Source organism: Chanos chanos, chromosome 9 (assembly GCF_902362185.1).
Source record: "Chanos chanos chromosome 9, fChaCha1.1, whole genome shotgun sequence".
Lineage (NCBI taxonomy): Eukaryota > Metazoa > Chordata > Actinopteri > Gonorynchiformes > Chanidae > Chanos > Chanos chanos.
In genome coordinates this window covers 600817-619429 of record NC_044503.1, presented here as the reverse complement: position 1 = coordinate 619429, position 18613 = coordinate 600817, and the positions used below count along the sequence as shown (strand labels likewise).

General features: G+C 42.7%; 4 protein-coding genes across 4 annotated transcripts in view; 1 reads left to right on the top strand and 3 right to left on the bottom strand.

The window, feature by feature from the left end:
• Positions 1 to 46: 46 nt before the first annotated feature.
• Positions 47 to 1619, bottom strand: c9h19orf25 (chromosome 9 C19orf25 homolog). The gene is made up of 3 exons (XM_030784779.1): positions 1541 to 1619; positions 926 to 1106; positions 47 to 684 (listed from the first exon to the last, which is right to left on the bottom strand). Exons 2-3 carry the CDS (start codon positions 1065 to 1067, stop codon positions 494 to 496), a joined length of 333 nt encoding a protein of 110 aa, XP_030640639.1. The 5' UTR covers positions 1068 to 1106; positions 1541 to 1619; the 3' UTR covers positions 47 to 493.
• Positions 1620 to 2650: 1031 nt separating this feature from the next.
• On the bottom strand, positions 2651 to 7766 carry reep6 (receptor accessory protein 6). The gene is made up of 6 exons (XM_030784158.1): positions 7640 to 7766; positions 5565 to 5658; positions 4933 to 5071; positions 4454 to 4622; positions 3518 to 3594; positions 2651 to 2695 (listed from the first exon to the last, which is right to left on the bottom strand). Exons 1-6 carry the CDS (start codon positions 7764 to 7766, stop codon positions 2651 to 2653), a joined length of 651 nt encoding a protein of 216 aa, XP_030640018.1.
• Positions 7767 to 8383: 617 nt separating this feature from the next.
• On the top strand, positions 8384 to 12093 carry LOC115820541 (tetraspanin-33). Its single transcript, XM_030784157.1, has 8 exons — positions 8384 to 8440; positions 8812 to 8869; positions 9021 to 9145; positions 9435 to 9509; positions 10059 to 10154; positions 10258 to 10386; positions 11444 to 11605; positions 11992 to 12093. Exons 1-8 carry the CDS (start codon positions 8384 to 8386, stop codon positions 12091 to 12093), a joined length of 804 nt encoding a protein of 267 aa, XP_030640017.1.
• Positions 12094 to 14216: 2123 nt separating this feature from the next.
• nwd1 (NACHT and WD repeat domain containing 1) overlaps positions 14217 to 18613 on the bottom strand; it is a 16582-nt gene continuing 12185 nt past the window's right edge. Inside the window, exons 15-20 of the mRNA XM_030784155.1 lie at positions 17873 to 18021; positions 16635 to 16908; positions 16004 to 16292; positions 15085 to 15349; positions 14866 to 14971; positions 14217 to 14518 (exon numbers count right to left, since the gene is read on the bottom strand). Of these exons, the coding sequence (XP_030640015.1) occupies positions 14217 to 14518; positions 14866 to 14971; positions 15085 to 15349; positions 16004 to 16292; positions 16635 to 16908; positions 17873 to 18021 (1385 nt within the window). The remainder of the gene's footprint in view (positions 14519 to 14865; positions 14972 to 15084; positions 15350 to 16003; positions 16293 to 16634; positions 16909 to 17872; positions 18022 to 18613) is intronic.

The window sequence follows — 18613 nt, the reverse complement described above, 5'->3', positions numbered from 1 at the left end:
GTGGCTAACAGGTCTGTGTCCTCGTAATAAATATTCTCATCCAAACTCTGTCTCCGTGTGAATTTATTTTAATGCTTTTGATTCTGCAGTGCAAGGCTACAGTAATATTGGACAACACATATGAACATAAGACAATGAACATAAAACATCCTTAATTTACAAAGAAAACAGTGAGAAACAGCCCCTTGTTGCAGAAACAAAGGAAAAAAAGACACTTGGAGGAATTGATAACGCATTTTTTTAACGCAGGTTTAGACACAATTTTCTGTTTTGCAGATGTAGTCAGCAAACAATAGTGCAACACTAAATCACTAATCTTTAAGGGGTCAGCAAAAATGACCCCTTGTGGTTTGCAGTGTTCAAATGCCATCCAATGCTTGAGAGGTCTATGAATCAAAACTGTCACAATGATTTTAAAAATCTGAATAAATTATGGAAGTTGTCAGATGAAACAGTTCAGCCTGTCTGAGGAATTTACACTCAAACGAGCACATCAAGGGCAAAGTGCTCGACCTTTAACCTCAAGCATGCTGCTCTCCAAAGCCTCTCCCACTGCCCGGAGCTCCTCTCTCTGCCGAACCATGTCACCACGTGCCTCCTGGAGCCTCTCGTTCAGGTCCAGGAAGCGTCGACTCAGCTGGTACTTCTGCTCCACCTCAGGGTTTCCAGAGCCTCCTTTAGGATCTGACAGAGGTTTGAGTTCAGGGTCAATCAGCACACTGAACCAACACCAAACAACACTTCTGTATTAGCTGTAAATGAATTAATGCATCTCTTTAACATTCTTTAGACAAGATATCATAGCCACCATTCACTGTAACTTTTCTCATTCAGCTGAGAAAAACACAAGAATCATCCTGTCTCAAAGCGACGTGTGTCTACAGCAGTGTGTGTAGGACACATTTTTATATGATTTCCTTATTACCTTCGCTGGAGTCCTGCAGTATACTGAAGACCGGGTCATTAGGATAAGCTCTGTTAATGTCTTCTATAATCTGCTCCACTGACGGCGGGTCCGGGCGCGTCGGAAGCACCATTCTCTTCTTACTTTTCGACCCGATGTTCATTTTGACTGACGTTTGCTGGAAATGGTCAGTCTAGCATGGCTGTAGCGAAGGGTAATTATAATAGTGACAGTTACAGTTTTAAACGTGCTCACGTGGAACACAACTAAGCCACGGGGATGCAAAGACAGTGTGATCCGTTAGGATTGTTTTTCGCAGGAAAAGAATAACGAACTTAGTGTGGCTACAACAACCAACATATTAACCACGATTAACACAACCAAACATCCTAAGACTGAGATAAAATACCGTTTCATACCAATAAACAATTTGACACCAGCAGACCTAATTAACAGAAACTGTAGTTTTTTACTTATTTGGTTCGTGAATGCCCCATCAACAGGAGTAGCTAACTGCGATCAAGGATATGAAGGTGTCTGTAGCTGTCAAATGATAAAGCTATCGAAGTCTTTGAAACAACGAATAAGTTACACGGTGGATAAAACATTATTACTTTCAGGCGGCTGCACCCTTACCTTTAATTTGTAATTTTAACGATGGCTGCACAAGGCTGATTGCCTGCTAAATTTTCAAAACACATCTGACACGTCGCTGTGTGATGCCTTCGGTAAACCCATACCGTATCAGAGTTTGATGCCGCCATCTAGTGCGTTGGAGTGGTATGGCGAAGATTGCCCTGTCCAATGTCGTACGAAATCATGTGTTTAAGCATAAACAGCCCAGTGAGTATACAAGATAATGTCGATATTGCACGGCAGGAACCACCAAGAACACGGCTCACTGTAATAACCTTAACATGCACTGAACGCTCTTCTATTTAAATGCCACGTGTCCGAATACAAAATGTCAGGTTTATTGGGGGAAATTAAGAAATTACACATTTTATAAGAATGAATTAGATTACAAAAAGCCCTGATCATAATATAAATGTGAAAATATGGAGTCTGTCCTCTAAGGTAAAGAACATAATAGACAATAATAAACACAGCTCAGTTACTCAATAATAAAACAATTAACATGATGAAACATCCCAATTAGGACAGAATCCAAGAATCTCAGAGAAATAAAAAATCTGACACCAGAAACAGACCAAATTAATGACCAATCATCTCAGTAGGTGTTTGTAAATAAAAACACATTCACATGCACAAAAATAAACTCACATTGATGTAACACATATATTCCGGTTGTTAACGACACATATGAGTTCTCTGTGCTTTTGTAGGTGGGACTGTTATAAGCCTATCAAAAAAATTTGGGGAATGAACCAGATAAAGAATTATCAGTGATGTGGGATTTTGAAGCATATTCAGGCCTCCAGGTGTTGTCCAATTATAACGGGTATAACTGCCAGCGTGTTTTGGGTCGCTCCAGGATCACAGCTGAAGTCCAGACGGCAAATGAATCAAACACGCACACCAGGTGTGCTCCAGGCTTTAGGTTACAGAGACTTCTCATGAGTGGAATTGTTTATCCGAGTGTCTGCAAAAAAAAAAAAAATTGGATAGGAGAGACATATTCAGAGGAAAATCATACTTTACTACTTCTTCAGCGTTGGGTTCCACAGCCAGTGTTCAGACACCAAATCTCTGTTCCAACCCTACATGTTTCAAATGCATTCAGCTTTAGTGTAGCATGATCAGCATGCTCTTAATTAGTCCACTCAGGACCTTCACAGAGACATACAGCGAGAGATGGAGCAGACAGGTCTACATCACTTACCATTCAGTCAATACTGGGCTCAGTCTATGCACAGACAGACATGGAACAGAAGACAGGGAGGTCAGAAAACGTGCAGGTCATGTGTGATGTCAGAATAATTACACAGAGAGAGTAAGACAAGACAGCAAAAGAAACACACACACACACACACACTCACACAAAATACATACAACATACACACACGCAGACTACTGCCTGGGAAAGATCGGGAGCCAACAGCTATTTGCCTAAAACACCAAATAATTTGATAAAACGATCATAAATGCAAATCTGCTGCTAAAAGTCTAACATAAAACTACATGACCAAACAACATAACTGTTCAGAACTGGATAACACCACTGAATAAGTTACAGGCATTCTTGCAACCACAGGTTCTGATCAGTGTCTTCAGATGCTAAGAGCTTATGCTCAAAGCTAATGCTAAAAGCCTGTATGGCATATGAGGTGAGGGCGCTAATGCTAATCGCTAATGCTAAGCTGAAAGAAAGTGTGAGTGTGGACAGTGTGAGTGTGGACAGTGCGAGTGTGGACAGCCTGAGTTTGGACAGTGTGAGTGTGGACAGTGTGAGTTTAGACAGTGTGAATGTGGACACTGTGAGTGTGGACAGTGTGAGTTTAGACAGTGCGAGTGTGGACAGTGTGAGTGTGGACAGTGTGAATGTGGACACTGTGAGTGTGGACAGTGTGAGTTTAGACAGTGCGAGTGTGGACAGTGTGAGTGTGGACAGTGCGAGTGTGGACAGTGTGAGTGTGGACAGTGTGGACCTACAGGAGCAGTGCTGGGCAGTTCTTTGGCAGCAGGTTCAGATGGATGAATGGTCCTGTTTCTCACCAGAGTGGAGAGAACTGTCACACATACAGAGACAGGGAAGTAAAGACACCAGCACACGCAGACACATACACACATATACACACAGTGTGTAAACACAGTGGACACGCCAAACAGAGACTGTAACAGACTGAACGCACACTCTGAGCGTGTTGAGTGTGTCATGTTGATGGCTCAGGAAGAGATAAGCATTGAAAAAAATCAAATGTTTGTGAGACAGTCCAGTGAACACAAATGTTTGTGATGTGTGAATATGGGACTGTGTGAAGCAGATGTACTGAATGAACAGATGAACAGTGGAGAGAGAGAGAGAGAGAGAGAGAGAGAGGGAGAGAGGGAGAGCTGTATTGAAAAGCCCTGCTGTGGCGTTTCTTCAGCGTGTCTGTCTGCTATAAGCCGTCTGTGACCTGAACACGCTAATCCCTCTGAACCACACTGAGTCATGATGCTGCTTATGAAGCGTCACACTGATGGCCCCTCATTTCCGGCTCCTCAAACTCATCCTCTTACTTTTAACAAAGGTCTGGGGCCCTGGCCTGGGCCGCGGGTCAGATGAGAGGGGACATGTGACCTTACGGTTTTGTTGGAAGAGGTGAGACGCACTATGTGTCTTTCTGCGACAGGTGAGACGGCTCAGTGTTAGGTTGAGCACTTTCTGACTGAGTGCGTCCTTTAAAAAACTAAACTTCATATTATGAAACCATAAAACAGTGCTTTTTGTCTCTCTCCTCAGGGAAAAGCTTCTCGCTGTGTTTGTCAGGGCTGTTCTTGTTTTTGATTTTTTTTTTAACTGCTGTCGCTGATTGTTTGTCGGGTGTTTTCGGTCGTTGTTTGTTTGTTTATTGTTTGTGATGAGTGGGGCTGGGGCGGCTGTACCTTCCCGGGTGACGCTCTCTGCTGCCGTCATGGCCTTGCCGCTCAGGTCGCTGACCATGTTGTCCACCGTAGCCTCGTGTTTCAGGAAGAACGGACGCACCACGTTCCTGTACAGGATCTGAGAACCGTTCCACGACACGGGGGCCATACACCAGAGCAGAAACAGACACTGCACCACACACACAGAATGAGAGAGAGCAATGGATGGAAGGATGGATGGATGGATGGATGGATGGATGGGTGGTTTGAAATGGAAGAGTAGAGAGGTATAACATATATGGGAAAGACATAAAAGGGAAGACAGTTGAATTCTTTGAGTGGCATTTGCTTAAGCATCTTATGTTAAACTGATGCGTTATGTTAAACTGATGAGTTCTGATGTAGAAGCTTTTGCCAGGACAGGCAGTGCTGACCTGGACTCCTCTATAGGTGAGGGAGACGCGCGGTGCCTGTGGGTTTGAGACACTGGTCTAACTCACCTTGCATATATAATAGAAAGGGAACCAGTAGAGGAAAATGTCAGAGAAGAATTCGCCCAGGCTGAAGATCCCATACACCACCCAGTACGTCAGCCACTGTGTGTCGTCATCTTTATTTGGACTCTCAATAGCCTTAATACTGAACATACAACACACACATCAAACAACACAAACGATGGAGCAGGTATCAACTCGATGAAAGCTTCTTAAAATAAAATTTGAGCTGAGCACTGAGTTTAATGAGATACGAGTTTCTTCACGGCAGATTTGGGAGCGGTGTTGATTCTCCCAATATAAAAAAATTCAGGGAGTTACACAGACTTTCCCTCTTTCATCAGGTGCTTCCAAAGTCAATAAAACCTTCAGTGTTAGCATTGGTCTCTAGGGGGCGCTCTTTTTGAGCGCTCTCGTTAGTGCGTTTACTCTAATGAGTGCTGATTGTGGAAACAGTTTTTTTTTTAATGTTTCACAGGTTACACTGTTAGAGTCACTTTAACCCGGTATGTGTGAGGGGTCATCAAGGTTCCATTCAGTGAATATTGTCCCAGGCAGTCTGCACAAACAGAGTCCAGTCACACCATTAAAGTGTACACCACTGATCTGAGGACAGTGTTAGTCTGAAAAATACTCACGAGAAGTATGCTGGGTAGACAAAACCGATGAGGTTACAGAGGAGAGAAGCTCCATATCCAAACACCAAATAGAGACCAGTCACTGACACTGCTCCTGTTACACAGTAGAAATATGAATGAATAAACACAGATAAAACGTAAAAATAAACAAGCCCAGTACACTTCACTGCTCCACGTAAATGAGCAGTAAGACAGTAACCATGAGAGTTTAACTGTGAGACTTAAACTGTGAGATTTGAACTGTACACAGATGCTAAGACAAATGCCACTGCCGACTGACTGTGAGTGGACAATATGTAAAACTAATGAGCGCTAATCAAACACTGGGACCTTTGAGACTTTGACTCACTATCAGTCCTCAGTGTATGCTTCCTACACAGGTCTCCCAGTGTATGCTTCCTACACAGGTCTCTCAGTGGAGACTTAACACTTTGGATGAGACTGGACACTGCTCTGTAATATGGATTTTTTTTAAACAATACAGCACCAAAATGGAAATGTTTGCCTGTAATTCCATTCTCAGTAGCATCAGTGATGCTAACGCTTATTGACAGATCATATGATGACTGCTCCCTCTCTCACATGCTCATCTGTTACCTCAGTGCAAAGACGTTTATGACTTGGGGCTTTTGCATTAGACTGATACTGAAGTCGTTACTAAACTAAGCTAAGCTAAGAGTGTGGGGGTGATCCAGGAACCTGCACAAACCAGCAGCAGCATTCTGACCAGCACTGTGAATAACACTCTGACCAGCACTGTGACCAGCACTGTGAATAACACTCCAACCAGCACTGTGAATAACACTGTGACCAGCACTGTGAATAGCACTGTGACCAGCACTGTGAATAGCACTCTGACCAGCACTGTGAATAGCACTGTGACCAGCACTGTGAATAGCACTCTGTGACCAGCACTGTGAATAGCACTCTGACCAGCACTGTGAATAACACTGTGACCAGCATGTGAATAACACTCTGACCAGCAATGTGAATAGCACTCTGACCAGCAATGTGAATAGCACTGTGACCAGCACTGTGAATAACACTCTGACCAGCACTGTGAATAGCACTCTGACCAGCACTGTGAATAGCACTGTGACCAGCACTGTGAATAACACTCTGACCAGCAATGTGAATAGCACTCTGACCAGCACTGTGAATAGCACTGTGACCAGCACTGTGAATAACACTCTGACCAGCAATGTGAATAGCACTGTGACCAGCACTGTGAATAACACTCTGACCAGCACTGTGAATAACACTCTGACCAGCACTGTGAATAACACTGTGAGCGACCTGACGGGTTAAAGGGGGTGAAGCAGGACCGCTCAGACCATTCACTGTATATACTGTGAGACACACACCCCTCACTGTCACCAATACTAGGTTAGCACAGACTGTCTCCGTCAGCGGAGAGCTAAGACACTCTCCACCTGTCCTCAGCTGGATCTCTCTTACGGTGTTCAAGTCATTAGTTACGTATGTGTTTGTGTGTGTGCTAAATTTTAATGTGTTTTCACTCCGATGACTAACTGCTGTGTTCACCTGTAAATCTGGTGGGTAAAGAATCAAAATCTGTGTTGTTCTGGAGCCAATAGCTGTTTGTATTGCACCCTGCATTCCCAAAAATGCCCTTTTGTTTTACTTTTCTCAAAAGACCCGAACGCGGACCCCGACTACAGAGCGAACAAAAGCACAAATACACGCGCGAGAGAGGCACGTGCCACAACAAAGGCTGTATAGGCAGGGAAACATTTAATAATGTAAATTACTGTCCAGTTTGATCGTATGACAAATTCATGAATTCACGAGAATAAATCAGTTATTTTAAGTTTTTTTTCCATACATGCACACGTGTATTCTCCCATAATCCAACAGAAGAGCACAAACAGGGCTGGATCAGCGCGACATGCCAACTGTATAAACTGATTACACTAACTCTGTCTCTTCTCCACCTGTTACCGTTAGGATTAGAGATGCTGTCGTTTCCTTTAGAAACATCTCTAGCAGAAATATAGTCAAAACCACGGAGCACGTTTATACCATAAAGTATTGTGAAAAATGCTGGAACTTACCCAGGGCGAGATATCGCTTTTTAATGCCAGTTTTCTCCTCAATTTTCGTTAGGGCATCAGTCACACAGTTTTTCTCGTTCAAAAAGTTTTCCACTCGCTCTTTTATCTTCGTAAACAAGGCAAACATTATGGTATATATGTATTCCTGAAATAACTATAGTGCTTTAACAAGTAGCATCAAAGGTATTCGACCCCTGGCAGTCGACTGTGAGTTTTGCTGACGGCAGAATATCACCCTGTCAATCCGCTTTAAAGAAAAGTCCCGATGGGTCACTTTGGAGCAGTCTAGAGGGAGGGATCAACCCGGTGACTGGCAGAGGGTAGAGCCAATCATAGCGTGCTGATTGTTCTCGGGTGAATTTGTGGTGTCATATTTGCATAATAACGCGATCAAGAGAGAGACTCGTGCCTAGTTCATAAGCAAATATTAACCAAATTTCTCTATTCAGTCAATGCTTTGCCAACATTTGGGCGATGATGTATTGGGAGTCAGAAATGAGCGTCAATCATTCAGTGTTGTAACGTGGCATAATTACCCCTAGGTGGCAGTATGGAGTGGACATTGAGGTGTCTCTTGAGCTGTCCTTTGAAATCCTGTGATAGTGGAGACAGGCAGGTACGCTTCATTCCTTACATGCACTCACAAGCCCTTGTGGTAAACTCCCCATGACTTACAGAGCAAACTCATGTCGGGATGTTTACGACCACCACACGTCTTTATCAGCATAACCGAAAATGGGCAGAATGAGAACTTACAGAGCTATCAAATACACCATATTTGTCTGTTGTTACATTTTTTGGGTAAGTCGTTATGTTGGCATGATTTCTGACAGTTTGTTACGACGTGAGAGACTCTGATGGTGCTCTGGTATGTGGCGGAATTCCACACTTTAAGAAATGTCGCATTTGGTCGATTTTTTTTTTTGTAACCGACTGTCTTGGTTATGTCTCTCAAGAGACTGTCCGTGCACAAAATTGATATTTATCAGGTAAACGAACAAATGGATATTTATTAGTTAAACGAACAAATGGACACATTTTTTTCTTTAGTTTGGTTACGTTGAGGTGTGCTGGCGATGCATCTCTTCAGTGAAACTGTGTTTTGCAGTGTATTTTATTTAAAAGGTATTTTATGCTCTTTGGTGAAGCGGCATTTCTGCTGTCCGTTACAGGTAGCCAGTGCTGTTCTTATAGCAGTGGGGACCTATGCTAAAGTTGCCAAGGAGAGAGGTAAATATCATGATATCATGAGTCAACACATTTTCATTTGCATATTTTATTGTCTTAATTTAATATGTAACAATCTGATTTTATTTAATAAGTAAATACATTTTAAAAGCATAGTTTAGAGAGATGTTTTTGGTGCCTACGCGTTTCCCAGATGTGGTGGACACTTTGACGGTTGACCCAGCCCTGTTGCTGATCAGCGTGGGCTCTTTAATGTTCATGATAACGTTTTTCGGATGCTTTGGAGCGCTGCGCAACGGAATTGTGCTTCTGAAAATGGTGAGGAGAGTCTATGAAAAGTAAACTATGACAAGTTATCTAGCCTGAAAAACCATGACGGACAGACAAAATCAACGGTGGTCGGCTTGTGTCCTCACTGATGTTTGTAAGTCCTCTTGTGTTTTGTTACTGTCTGTGTGGCTGAGGAGTGAGTAGCAGCAGCCATGGTTAATAATGATTCCATCTTCGAGAATCCACAGGCAGTAACTCATCATCCTCACTGATCTGTCTTCTCTGAGCTGTCTGTGTGGTATTTGACAATCTGAGGTGTTTTAGTTTTGTGTTTCAGTTTTTAGGGATTTTGCTGGTCATTCTGTTCCTGCAAATCACTGCTGCAGTGATTGGATTCATTTTCTCTAAGACGGTAAAACTTCTAAAAACACACAGTCACATCTGAACATAAGAGATTAGCCCAGACTGTTTGATTCAGTGGGTAATGATGATTTAGTGGGTGATCATGATTCAGTGGGTGATAATGATTCAGAGACTAATAATGATTCAGTAAGTGATAATGATTCAGTGAGTGATATTTATTCAGTGGGTAATAATGATTCAGTGGGTGATAATGTTCCAGTGGATGTTAATGATTTAGTGGGTAATAATGTTCCAGTGGGTGATAATGTTCCAGTGAGTGATAATGATTCAGTGAGTGATATTTATTCAGTGAGTGATAATGATTCAGTGGGTAATAATGTTCCAGTGAGTGATAATGATTCAGTGGGTAATAATGTTCCAGTAAGTGATAATGATTCCGTGGGTAATGATGATTCAGTGGGTAATAATGATTCAGTGAGTGATATTTATTCAGTGAGTGATAATGATTCAGTGGGTAATAATGTTCCGATGGGGGATAATGATTCAGTGGGTGATAATGATTCAGTATAAAGAGTGCTCTTTCTGATGGGGCTGGCAGGTTCTGCAGCGGACTGAGCTCCTGATGTTGAAAGCCATTATGCGGTACAGAGAGGATATGGACCTGGAAAACCTTATCGATTTCGTGCAGAAAAAGGTCAAAGGAGATGATTTATAATAACTCAAATGTCATCCTAATGATTATCAGATTGGCACATTCATATTGTCTCTGGTAAGATCTTGTTTGGCTGTTTTTACAGTTCCGGTGTTGTGGAGTGGAGTCCTACACGGACTGGTCCAAAAACGCGTATTTTAACTGTTCAGAGGATAATCCCAGTTTGGAGGCCTGTGGAGTTCCATTCTCATGCTGCATACGTGAGGCAGGCGAGGTATTTCAGCACAAAACTGTTTGTTTTTTACAGCTGAACTCATAGACACTGAGTCTGTTTGTCTGGGAAACAAAACGACAGTGCTGAGTGCATTGTGCTTCTGTGACTTTGACTGAAAATGATTCTATACCCTGAAGTCTTAAACTCTTTAGTAAGTGTCTGTTATCTGTTGATAGCTGTAATGCTTGTTTACCCTGAAGTCTTAAACTCTTTAGTAAGTGTTTGTTATCTGTTGATAGCTGTAATGCTTGTTTACCCTGAAGTCTTAAACTGTTTAGTAAGTGTTTGTTATCTGTTGATAGCTGTAATGCTTGTTTACCCTGAAGTCTTAAACTCTTTAGTAAGTGTTTGTTATCTGTTGATAGCTGTAATGCTTGTTTACCCTGAAGTCTTAAACTCTTTAGTAAGTATTTGTTATCTGTTGATAGCTGTAATGCTTGTATACCCTGAAGTCTTAACCTGTTTAGTAAGTGTTTGTTATCTGTTGATAGCTGTAATGCTTGTTTATCCTGAAGTCTTAAACTCTTTAGTAAGTGTTTGTTATCTGTTGTTAGCTGTAATGCTTGTTTATCCTGAAGTCTTAAACTCTTTAGTAAGTGTTTGTTATCTGTTGTTAGCTGTAATGCCTGTTTACCCTGAAGTCTTAAACTCTTTAGTAAGTGTCTGTTATCTGTTGTTAGCTGTAATGCCTGTTTACCCTGAAGTCTTAAACTCTTTAGTAAGTGTTTGTTATCTGTTGAAGCTGTAATGCTTGTTTATCCTGAAGTCTTAAACTCTTTAGTAAGTGTTTGTTATCTGTTGATAGCTGTGATACAGACATTTTCCCCTCACAGCAGGTTCAGTGTCTGTGTTTGATCTCTGTGTCAAACCTTACGATTAGAGGTCAGATGTTATGGCCTGATTTTACCTCAGAGGAACATTTTTGTCACATCTCTCAGTGAACGTGTGAGATTTTGGATGAATGTGGCAGGTCTGTCGGGGCTAATGCACTGTAAGGGTTGGGAGCAGATCTGAGCCCAGACTCATCTGCAGTGCGTCTGTCCTCTCTCTGCCGCAGTCTGTGTTCAACACCATGTGTGGGTACGAGACCCAGACCATGGAGGAGAAGACAGCCGAGGGGAGCATCCACACGGTGGGCTGTCTGGGCAAGATCGTGGGCTGGGCCAAACAGAACGTTTTGCTGGTCGGCGGACTGGCAGTGGGCCTGCTCTGTTTAGAGGTGAAAATCTCTCATTGTCTCCGAGTCACTGGGCCTGACAGAGGAGACTGTACACAGAATCGCTGTCCAATTCATTCAGAGATTAATGATTTTAATCCTTTTAATAGAGTTAAATATGCTGCAGAGGAAAACAGACTCATCAGTTTTAAAAACCATAAAAGACAGTCAATCACAAGCACAACGCCTCTGTACAGTAAACATGATGTCAGAAGAAGACTGCAGTGCTGTTGGGCATAAAGTGTGTACAGAAACAGACAGACAGACCAGATGATCTGTTTTGTGTAATTTACTATGGAAATGAGTAATCTTGCATTAAACCGAGAATGGCGTTTGGTTAGGGTTAGAAAGATCGTGAGGAGGTTCATTTTGACCCTGTTTTCTTTCAGATCTGCATGATCTCACTGGCTGCCGCTCTACTCAGACAGATAAAAAACACAAACCAGGAAACAAACTTGACAGAAACCGTCAGGATGAAGCGTTCTCCGTAAACGCTGAAGTAACATCTCTGATCGCTCTCCCTCGCGCCTGTGAGTCATTCTGACACGTTACAGATATCCCAAACATATAGATATCCTGACCCCTAACCCAAAACAGTAACTCTGAGAGTGTTTATTTTGGCGGGTTTTTAGAGTTAATACAGCTGTGAGAGTGCCTGAAAACAGCGCCCTCTAGTGAGCAGTAGTAACACTAACATTAATTATATGTGTTAGTGGGAGTAAAGTAACTCTGAAATGAACTCTGTGAAACTATAAAATGAAATGGTACTCTAGAAAATCAACTTAAACTGTGTTTTCTGCCCTGACTGTGAATGTGCTGTAACGAAAGGAAACCACCAGTAACCAACAGTAAAATGCTTCATTATGAAATAGTTCTAAAGATAAATAGATAAATATTTCAGAACTGTGATCATTTCTTGTTTTAAGCCCTGGGGCAAACGGAAGCCAGTAAAATTATAACCAATGTTATAAATATTCTACAGATTACACCGTAGTGTGGTGTAAATGAGCCCTTATTGTCTATGTTGACATGAATGTGAATGTAAGTAAACATGTTTCTGACAGTTTATAACCTGTTCATTATTATATGTTGAACTGATCTGTCTTAATGGGAGTGTCATGCTGAACCTACTGACTCCATGTTTCTCAATACACTGATCATTACTAATGTGTTTGGCTTTTCAACTACTGACTCCACGTTTCTCTCAGATTCATATAAAGAGCGCTCTTTCTGTTGTCTACTGTGGAATTTCATTCCTGGTATTGTTACCATGTTTAACCATATCTGACACCTGCTATGAGGATACACTCTTCACGCCTGTCACTGAAACACTTCTCCCTATTACAGAGCACAGACGTTTTACAGACAAAAGAGAAACACTAACATCTCTCTGATAAAACAGTCAAAGCTAACCACCATGAATTAGACACAGTCACACAAACATCTATCAAACACAGTTCACAATTATTTATACCTGTGTCTCTCTGATGGTCTATAGTGTGTCTATAGTATGGTTTGATATGTGTGTATAGTTTTGTGTGTGGTCTGATGTGTGAATGTAGTTTTGGTATAGTTTGATGTGTGTGTATAGTTTGATGTGTGTGTGTGTGTGTGTATAGTTTGATGTGTGTGTATAGTTTGATGTGTGTGTGTATAGTTTGATGTGTGTGTATAGTTTGATGTGTGTGTGTGTGTGTGTGTGTATAGTTTGATGTGTGTGTATGGTTTGATGTGTGTGTATAGTTTGATGTGTGTGTATAGTTTGATGTGTGTGTGTATAGTTTGACGTATGTGTGTGTATAGTTTGGTGTGTGTGTGTATAGTTTGATGTGTGTGTATAGTTTGATGTGTGTGTGTATAGTTTGAGGTGTATTTATAGTTTGATGTGTGTGTATAGTTTGAGGTGTATTTATAGTTTGATGTGTGTGTATAGTTTGGTGTGTGTGTATAGTTTGGTGTGTGTGTATAGTTTGATGTGTGTGTATAGTTTGGTGTGTGTGTATGGTTTGACGTGAGTGTGTATGGTTTGATGTGTGTGTATGGTTTGATGTGTGTGTGTGTATAGTTTGGTGTGTGTGTGTATAGTTTGTTGTGTGTGTGTGTATAGTTTGACATGTGTGTACGGTTTGATGTGTGTATAGTTTGATGTGTGTGTATAGTCTGATGTGTGTGTGTGTAGTTTGTCGTGTGTGTATGGTTTGATGTGTGTGTTTATAGTTTGATGTGTGTGTATAGTTTGATGTGTGTGTATGGTTTGGTGTGTGTGTATGGTTTGGTGTGTGTGTGTGTGTGTATAGTTTGGTGTGTGTGTGTATAGTTTGATGTGTGTGTATAGTTTGACGTGTGTGTATGGTTTGATGTGTGTGTATAGTTTGGTGTGTGTGTGTGTGTATAGTTTGGTGTGTGTGTGTGTGTGTGTATAGTTTGGTGTGTGTGTGTATAGTTTGGTGAGTGTGTGTATAGTTTGATGTGTGTGTATAGTTTGACGTGTGTGTGTATAGTTTGATGTGTGTGTATAGTTTGGTGTGTGTGTGTATAGTTTGACGTGTGTGTGTATAGTTTGATGTGTGTGTATAGTTTGGTGTGTGTGTTTAGGGCCGGAATAGGGAAGTGCTCACAGTAGACTGCATGTGTTGGATGGCTGAGTCTTGAACACACTCGTAAAGTTAAACTGGGCGGGATTATAATCCAGGGTGTCAATGACAGTATGTGGAGGGTTCTGTGTCTTCAGGCGAGATTTTACTGTGTAGTGAGCTCTGAAGTTCTGCAGAGGGTTGTGCTCACGGCTGATGTTGTCCGGGCAACGGAAGCCCTCCCTGACAAAGCAGCCGGACTGGGAGACAGCCACAAACCCATCTTTATAAGACATCATTCGTACCACTGGACTGTACACAAACTGGACACACAGTAAGGTCCCTGTGGCACAACAGGTTAGGAAAAAAAGGAAAGTACATTTATTTTCTAGACTGAAATGAATGTGTAGTACAAAATTATGAGTCGAAACAGTCCACATTTAACAGGCATGATCTGCCTGAACTGTTTGTTCATGAACCATTTTAACAAGAAAAAATACTGGGTGAGTGATTTTGTGTTTAATTATTGTCATTAATGAGGCTTTTGTTCGTTAGCTTTATTAATGAGTGTGTGGTGTGTATGAAGAGTTGTGTGGAATGTAGAGGGATATGAGGATGATGATGATGTATGTATGTCATGATTCATAATGACACTTAAAATGGGTGATTATGAAGATGAAAAACACGCACCACTGGAAACCTCCCACACTTTAACAGTCCTGTCCAGAGAGCCTGTGAAAACATATTTATCATTCACCGAAAATGACGCACACACTGCTCCCTCAAAACAGAAACCCTGAGAGAGAGAGAGAGAGACAGAGACAGAGAGAGAGAGAGAAAGTGTTAATTGGAGTGCGTCACAACATGACAAAGTTTGATAGACCCCTGTAGTAACCTCTGACCTCTCACCTTGTACTCCATCATGTGATCGAGCAGCAGAGGGCTCAGACTCCAGAGCTGCTGAACGCACTCCTGTGAGCCAATCAGAGCGTGAGTGCCCCAGGTGCTCAGAGCCACGCAGGTGACCCTAGCGCCCAGCTGTCCGAGCTCTGTTGCCGAGGCGCTTTTAAAATCATACAGTGCCACGTCGCCAGTGATGGTGCCATACAGGAGCCTGCAGTCCGGCAGCAGGGCCATGCCAGACACACATGACTGCAGCAGCGACAGAGAGAAACTGTCCCAGAAAACACAACAGAACCTCATATAAATCAACACATGACTCAAGACATAACACGTAAAATAGCTTCAGTATACTACACTACACTGATCCAGTGTTCAGTGTTAGTGAATCTGCCTGGCTTGTGCTTTAATCAAAGGCATCTGTTTTCTGTGAGTGAGGGAGTTTGTATTCTGTGAAGGAGGGGGTTTGTATTCTGTGAAGGAGGGGGTTTGTATTCTGTGAGTGAGGGAGTTTGTATTCTGTGAAGGAGGGGGATTGTATTCTGTGAGGGAGGGGGTTTGTATTCTGTGAGGGAGGGGGTTTGTATTCTGTGAGGGAGGGGGTTTGTATTCTGTGAAGGAGGGGGTTTGTATTCTGTGAGGGAGGGGTTTGTATTCTGTGAAGGAGGGGGTTTGTATTCTGTGAGGGAGGGGTTTGTATTCTGTGAAGGAGGGGGTTTGTATTCTGTGAGGGAGGGGTTTGTATTCTGTGAGGGAGGGGTTTGTATTCTGTGAAGGAGGGGGTTTGTATTCTGTGGTTAAATTGGCTCAGAGGTTAGGGAAAGACTTCAGTGTTTAGATGGAGAAATTCATCTGTATATTGAAAAGTGTCTGTTTATTGTAAGATCAGAGAATGATACTCCAGTGGTCTCGTTAACATTTGCAGTACCTCTCATAGGGGCCGTCCACACAGGGGAAGCTGTCTCGTGAGGTGATCTCAAACAGACACACAGCGTCCTCATAGGCCACGGCCAAGCGGTCCTCCCTCAGGTTAACTGCCATGCTCCGTACAGCCGGCAGGTTCTCCGGGGGAGGCAAACACAGGGTCTCGGGGGCAAAGGTCAGAGGGTAGATAAGAATCGTTCCTGTGGTCAGGCCACACATGAGCAGCTGCTTCTGCTGCGCCAGCTCCAGACAGCAGACGTCTGCAGACGCCTGCATGCGGTGACCAGACAGACCTGAACAGAGACAGAACCAGGTGAAAAAACAGTCTGAAAACCATGCAAGCCAGTGTGGTAGAGTCTGAGAGGTTTTCCTCTGCCTGTCACAGTGAGAGCCAGCGAGAAAGACAGAGACAAACGGTTAGGAAGACACACTCAGAGAGTCATGCCCGACCGGCGTGCAGAGTAATTCCAGTCAGAGGCTGAGCACAGAGACCACCCTCTGGGTTTGGTCTATTTTTCCCTGTGGCCAGTTAAGGAACTAAACATTTTGCCCTTTAATACAAAACACAAAGTATTTGCAACTCTGTCTGTAAATTTTGTGGGGAAAAAATGACTCATGCCTACAGTGTGTTTCACCTTTGGAGGAGCTCCAGGTGAAAATGTCTTTCCCGTTTCCAGGTTTGACGAAGTAAACTGTGTCTCCGTCTTTAGACAGTGTCACCTGGGGGCACTGGGGTGGCATACAGGCTTTAAGTCGGTGCTGGGAGTTGTAGTCCAGACTCCACAGGTGGAGTTCTCTGCAGCGGATGGAGGCAGAAACGATGAAGCGGTTGTATGTCATCAGAGAGGTGACAGGGAAGCCAATCACATTAAAGGAGTCCAGAAGATTCCCAGTGGTCAAAGACCAAACCTTTACAAGTGACAGAGAGTGAAAAAGTCTGACAGAGATAAAAGAAAGTAACTGAAAGTGGTAGAGTGAAAGTGCAATGGAGTGACAGAGTGACAGTGATAGGCTGATAGGGTGGTAGAGTGGTGTTTATGGGCTGATAGAGTGGTAGAATGATGGAGTGATAGGCTGATAGAGTGGTAGAATGATGGAGTGATAGGCTGATAGAGTGGTAGAGTTGTGTTTATGGGCTGATAGAGTGGTAGAGTGGTGTTTATAGGCTGATAGAGTGGTAGAATGATGGAGTGATAGGCTGATAGAGTGGTAGAATGATGGAGTGATAGGCTGATAGAGTGGTAGAGTGGTGTTTATGGGCTGATAGAGTGGTAGAATGATGGAGTGATAGGCTGATAGAGTGGTAGAGTGGTGTTTATGGGCTGATAGAGTGGTAGAATGATAAAGTGATAGGCTGATAGAGTGGTAGAGTGGTGTTTATGGGCTGATAGAGTGGTAGAGTGTTGTTTATGGGCTGATAGAGTGGTAGAATGATAGAGTGACAGGCTGATAGAGTGGTAGAGTGGTGTTTATGGGCTGATAGAGTGGTAGAATGATAAAGTGATAGGCTGATAGAGTGGTAGAGTTGTGTTTATGGGCTGATAGAGTGGTAGAGTGGTGTTTATAGGCTGATAGAGTGGTAGAATGATAGAGTGACAGGCTGATAGAGTGGTAGAGTGGTGTTTATGGGCTGATAGAGTGGTAGAATGATAGAGTGACAGGCTGATAGAGTGGGAGAGTGGTGTTTATGGGCTGATAGAGTGGGAGAGTGTTGTTTATAGGCTGATAGAGTGGCAGTACATTGGTAGATTGGCAGAATTATAGAGCGGTAGAGTGTTAGAGCAGCAAAGCAGTAAAGTGATACAGTGGAAGAGCAGTAGAGCTATAGGGTTAGGGATACGGTTAGGGTTGTACAGTGGTTGTAGACCCTGACCCGTATGACATGGTCCTCTGCTGCTGTGATGACCTCCCTCACATGGCTGCTCAATGCTGCTGTTTGAACTCTGACCTCATGCTGCAGCTGCAGGAACATCTGCACTGTGTTTGGCTTCACGTGAAACACAGCCACTGTCTGCTTACAGCCTTAAAAACACACATATACATTCAGATGGGGTGAGAACAAACACACAGACACAGACAGGGAAAAACACACAGACACAGACAGGGTGAAAGCTGTTGAAGTTTAATTTTCATCCACAGTAACTATAAGCGCCGATTGTAAAGGAAATAATATTTATGTAAATACAAATGTAATATATGTCATTTACATACAACAGATAAATGTTCTTGACATGAGTGTGAAGGGTAATGACATGAGAGTGAAGGGTAATGACATGGGAGTGAAGGGTAATGACATGGGAGTGAAGGGTAATGACATGAGTGTGAAGGGTAATGACATGGGAGTGACATGAGAGTGAAGGGTAATGACATAGTGTGAAGGGTAATGACATGAGAGTGAAGGGTAATGACATGGGAGTGAAGGGTAATGACATGAGAGTGAAGGGTAATGACACAGTGTGAAGGGTAATGACATGGGAGTGAAGGGTAATGACATGGGAGTGAAGGGTAATGACATGAGTGTGAAGGGTAATGACATGAGAGTGAAGGGTAATGACATGGGAGTGAAGGGTAATGACATGAGAGTGAAGGGTAATGACATGGAAGTGAAGGGTAA

Bases quoted from the DNA above. Each gene is read 5' to 3' on its own strand.
- c9h19orf25 (XM_030784779.1), bottom strand. From the start codon at position 1,067: ATGAACATCGGGTCGAAAAGTAAGAAGAGAATGGTGCTTCCGACGCGC. The intron at 685-925 runs GTAATAAGGAAA...AACCTCTGTCAG, and splicing joins ACTGCAGGACTCCAGCGAAG to ATCCTAAAGGAGGCTCTGGA.
- reep6 (XM_030784158.1), bottom strand. From the start codon at position 7,766: ATGTTTGCCTTGTTTACGAAGATAAAAGAGCGAGTGGAAAACTTTTTG. The intron at 5,072-5,564 runs GTGAGTATTTTT...TTGTATGTTCAG, and splicing joins GTCTACCCAGCATACTTCTC to TATTAAGGCTATTGAGAGTC. The intron at 2,696-3,517 runs GTAGGTCCACAC...GTCTCTGTGAAG, and splicing joins AACTGCCCAGCACTGCTCCT to GTCCTGAGTGGACTAATTAA.
- LOC115820541 (XM_030784157.1), top strand. From the start codon at position 8,384: ATGAGAACTTACAGAGCTATCAAATACACCATATTTGTCTGTTGTTAC. The intron at 8,441-8,811 runs GTAAGTCGTTAT...TGTCCGTTACAG, and splicing joins TCTGTTGTTACATTTTTTGG to GTAGCCAGTGCTGTTCTTAT. The intron at 8,870-9,020 runs GTAAATATCATG...CGCGTTTCCCAG, and splicing joins TAAAGTTGCCAAGGAGAGAG to ATGTGGTGGACACTTTGACG.